This window comes from Salmo salar, chromosome 20 (genome assembly GCF_965601325.2).
Source record: "Salmo salar chromosome 20, fSalSal1, whole genome shotgun sequence".
Taxonomy (NCBI): Eukaryota; Metazoa; Chordata; class Actinopteri; order Salmoniformes; family Salmonidae; genus Salmo; species Salmo salar.
Window position 1 is genome coordinate 23575007 of NC_138310.1, and position 4253 is coordinate 23579259.

Consider the following 4253-nt stretch of genomic DNA (forward strand, 5'->3'; position numbering starts at 1 on the left):
TGGACAATATGGATACAGATATACTATATGAATACATTTATTTTTTAAGTTATTCAATTATAAACTAGCAAAGTTACGTTAGATTGCCATAGATTTTCTGTTAAATACCAAAATTACTGAAGGAATTGTTATTAATATTGCTAATTTTGGTAAATTATCAGTTGCTTTGCAACCCTGACTCAAATGTTATATTTTGTGAGGGTTGATCTCACTTCCCTGAACTTGTATTAACTGTGTGAAATGAATTATAATGGCTATTTTACCACATTGCATGAGGACACTAAATGGACTTTCTGTGTGTGATTACGTCTGTGTGAATGATATTTACACAGATTTTGGTGCCGCTGCAGGCCCCGTTCTCCAGCGGGGAAGCCCGTCCATATTTGTTTAAAAGTCTCTTAGCAGTTAATAAAGATGCATTTCCTCCGTCCCCCTTCCTGTGGGGACGGTATCAAGGCCCTGTTAAGTTCCTTTGATTTCCACAACCCTCCAATCACAGTGGGACATTGACTCATCATTGTGCTACTTCAAAGCCTGGGAATGGCTCTCTCTTCTGGCCACTCCCACCCCTGGGATCTCCTTAAAAGTCAGGGACACCTTGTCCTCCAGTTGAACAGTTCTAGAGTGCCCGAAGTGATTGCTGTTAGAACACTATTGGACGTACCACCCCTCAATTTATGCTTCCGGCACCAGTGGAATATACTGAAAGCCCAAGACAGATGTGCAGCACCAAGGAGGGACTGTGAACTACTTTGGATATCACTGAACCAGTTTACTGATACATTATATTTTTGCCGCACCTCTTCCTGTTGCATCAACTCGTCTAAAGAATGCAGTCCATCAGAGGTGAGTGTTGGTCCTCAAGCTCTTTTTTTGTCATCAAACCTCCCTTGGACTCCCAATGGACATCACACATTCAAGTCATAAGCTCTTATTGCCTATATCAAAAGTTTGGGTTGTATTCTTAGTCTACTCTGTGTATATGAAATGTTCCTCTTTATCCCGGCCTATTCAGTTCTCATCTTGATCAGCTAGTCATCCATCAGTTTTGGTTTATGACTGTGTCTTAATGATGGTTTCCACATCTACATCTTAGACATGAAGTCCAACTTTATTGCTCCACCCTCGTCCTCTATTCCCGGTGGTCCCGACGCCTATCACCAAGGCAACATCAGGATGACTCTGGAGGACCCAGAACTCTGGAAGTCTTTCCATGAAATTGGAACAGAGATGATTATCACTAAACCGGGCAGGTAAGATAACCACAACTTCCAATTCTATCTGCCATGATCAATAACAATGTACTTGATCGAAAATGCTTCAAGAAGTAGCATTTTTTTGTGGACTGTCATGATAATGATTATCCTTGTATTTTACAGGAGAATGTTTCCACACTGCAAAATCAACCTTTCTGGGCTGATGCCTTGTTCCAAGTACATCTTGCTGGTTGACATGGTTCCTGTGGATGGTTTCAGGTATAAGGTAAGAACCTTTAGCATGTTTGCACTTTAATACATATCCATTGTCTTTCATGAGCAAAATCATTGAAATCAGGGAGAATTTTACATTTAGAAATGACACAACCCTGGCTTGTAAAAAAACAATCTTGACATTAGCGATAGCTTTTCTCTAATGGCCAGCATCTCCAGACGAGATCCAGCTCCACTCCACCCTCTGCTCATCACCCCTCTGACATTGGACATCACAGGGCATTATCTCTTCCTGTTGTTCTATCCCCTGCTGTTTGCCCCCTTCTCTCTGTCGGTGGTGCAAGCCAAACTATCACTCTCTCTTTTAGCCTCCTTAAAGTTAGGCAGGGATCCTCTGAAAATCACCTCACCCTCCTTGTACGACAGATACACTTTGTTAATGTTTTTACTCAATTCTTGGTCTCCTTCCAGTGGAATAAAGAGAAATGGGAAGTGGCTGGGAAAGCGGAGCCACAGCCCCCTTGCCGGACGTACCTGCATCCAGACTCTCCAGCCCCTGGGAGCCACTGGATAAAACAGACCGTGTCCTTCCTCAAGCTCAAGCTTACCAACAACACCCTAGACCAACATGGCCATGTAAGAAGGCATTGTCAAGCTCTGTAATAATAGATATAGACTTCTTGTATAGAGCATTGGCAAATGATTTAACTTTGAGGATATTAAGTGTTGTCATTGTTCCAGTAACTAAACTAACTGTGCATCTCTCTCTTTCAGATAATTTTGCACTCCATGCATCGCTACCACCCGCGCTTCCACATTGTCCAGGCAGACGACATGTACAGTGTACGCTGGAGTGTATTCCAGACCTTTACCTTCCCTGAGACCTCCTTCACCTCCGTCACTGCTTACCAGAACACTAAGGTCAGTCTCACTGCAGTCACTGGCAGAGCAGGGCACTACCCTTTATTTCCCCAAGCAAGCATCTGGTAACAAGGCACTAGGTGTTTAAAGCAACTCTTTCTCCCCTAGATAACCAAGCTGAAAATCGACCACAACCCATTTGCGAAAGGCTTTAGAGACGAAGGAACGAATACAAAAAGGTAGAATAGTTATTATAACTATTTTTCTATTATATGCTTGTCTTGAATATAAGTTCACTAATGACCGGCCCTATTATCTTTCCCACTGCAGGCGTGCTAACAGAAACCCAGCCTGCCCAGAGAAGAAAGCAAAGAAAATTGATTGTCTAAGCAGAGAGTCAGATGAGGACAGTCCTCCTGGTATTGGATTTCACCACTTGGTGACCAAATTACTCATCCCTTCATGTAGAAATTGTTATTCCCTGAGCTTAGTGGGTCTGATGTCATGTATGTTTTTCAGACATCCGCAGGTCATCATTTGAGGGATACGAAGGAGAGCAGGCAGAACTCCCTAAAACCAAAGAGGAGGAAGTGGTGAAAGAGGAACGCTACTCCCCCTGGGGGCCTGAGAGGGAGCATGGCCACCACGTCCGGACAGATTCACCCCCTGGACCTGATGCCAGAGAAATGTACAATGCAGAGCAGCTAGTACCAGCCCCAGCTTCATACCAGCCTTACAGGTAGGCACCACAGCATGCTATCTGTCATGTTCATTCTGCTGTATATCTCACTGCCACATTGTCATCAAAGCAGATAACACTGACCACCACCCTGCCTTCTCTTCTTTCGTCAGGTTCCATGAATATGGGAAGTCTCCATCTCCCTCCTCCAGCGTAGGCAGCAGCAACGGGGGTTCTGGACGGGCCAGCTTTGAGTCCAGAGTCTCTGATGTAGCCACAGTCCCAGAGCATGAGGCCTCCAAGCCCTCTACCCATGAGATCGGACCATCTCCCTGTGGCCTCCAGCCCCCTGCAGGACATCACCAGGACTACACAGGGGTGCTCAACATGACCCAGGCAGGCAAGCCAGGGGTCCTCAGCCACCACATTTACACCCCTTACAGTGCCGAGCAGACCCTGGGCCAGTGGAGCGGCCCCAACCCCGTCCAGTACCCTCCGCCTCACCACCTGCCCTCTGACTACAGTACCCCGGCTGTGCACCACGGATATCACCATGGCAATGTGGCTGAGTGGAGCCAGTACCCACTCTTCTCCTACTCGTGCTGGTGAAACAATTTCCTCACAGTTTCTCCCAAAAGAGAAGGACTGAAGTCTCACAAGTGACTCAGCGAGACCTCATAAATGCTACTATGCCGTCATACCTGTGTTTCCTCTGTCCCAAGTCCAGCACCACACCCTGTTGACTGCTGATCCAGAGCTCACGGCCATGCTACCGTATGCTGGGGCTGAAAGAGAAGGACCTGGGTCAGGAGAAACGCCAACCAGCAGAGAGAATAATGGAGTGGAACAGAGACAATATACTTCAGAATGGCTGCCAGAGTAGTGGTGTGGACTGGTCTGATATCACAACTGGCTTTAGGCCTGAAAAATGTATGCGTTCCTCCCAGTGAAATGTGTGTTTATTGCTGAATTGTCTATTTATTTCGTGTTTGGATTTCGTTTCTCCCTGGTAAATATTTTTGTAAAAAATAAAAACATTTTGTGTGTAATAAATTGCTTTACTGATATGTTAATGTCATCTGTATGGAATTAAAAAAATCAACAAGTTATAACTGTTTTTCACTGTTTTCTTTAAAGCTAATGAAGCATACATTTTTGGGGGGCCTGGTGCATTATAGTGCATGACAATACAGCAGTCAACGCTACTTTTAAAGACATTTTCCTTAACGTTTGTGGAGATCACATTAATGGTAAACTGTGCGCAGGTCGGCTCAAGCATAAAT

At 45.0% G+C, this 4253-nt stretch overlaps 1 protein-coding gene across 1 annotated transcript; it reads left to right on the top strand.

The window, feature by feature from the left end:
• The first annotated feature begins 830 nt into the window (after positions 1 to 830).
• Positions 831 to 4042, top strand: tbx16 (T-box transcription factor 16). The gene is made up of 9 exons (XM_014160187.3): positions 831 to 846; positions 1097 to 1253; positions 1380 to 1482; positions 1902 to 2066; positions 2205 to 2351; positions 2460 to 2530; positions 2622 to 2710; positions 2811 to 3030; positions 3144 to 4042. The coding sequence occupies exons 1-9, from the start codon at positions 831 to 833 to the stop codon at positions 3577 to 3579; spliced, it is 1404 nt and encodes a 467-aa protein (XP_014015662.2). The 3' UTR covers positions 3580 to 4042.
• The last annotated feature ends 211 nt before the right edge of the window (positions 4043 to 4253 follow it).

Bases quoted from the DNA above. Each gene is read 5' to 3' on its own strand.
- tbx16 (XM_014160187.3), top strand. The intron at 1,483-1,901 runs GTAAGAACCTTT...GTCTCCTTCCAG, and splicing joins TGGATGGTTTCAGGTATAAG to TGGAATAAAGAGAAATGGGA. The intron at 2,711-2,810 runs GTATTGGATTTC...TATGTTTTTCAG, and splicing joins AGATGAGGACAGTCCTCCTG to ACATCCGCAGGTCATCATTT.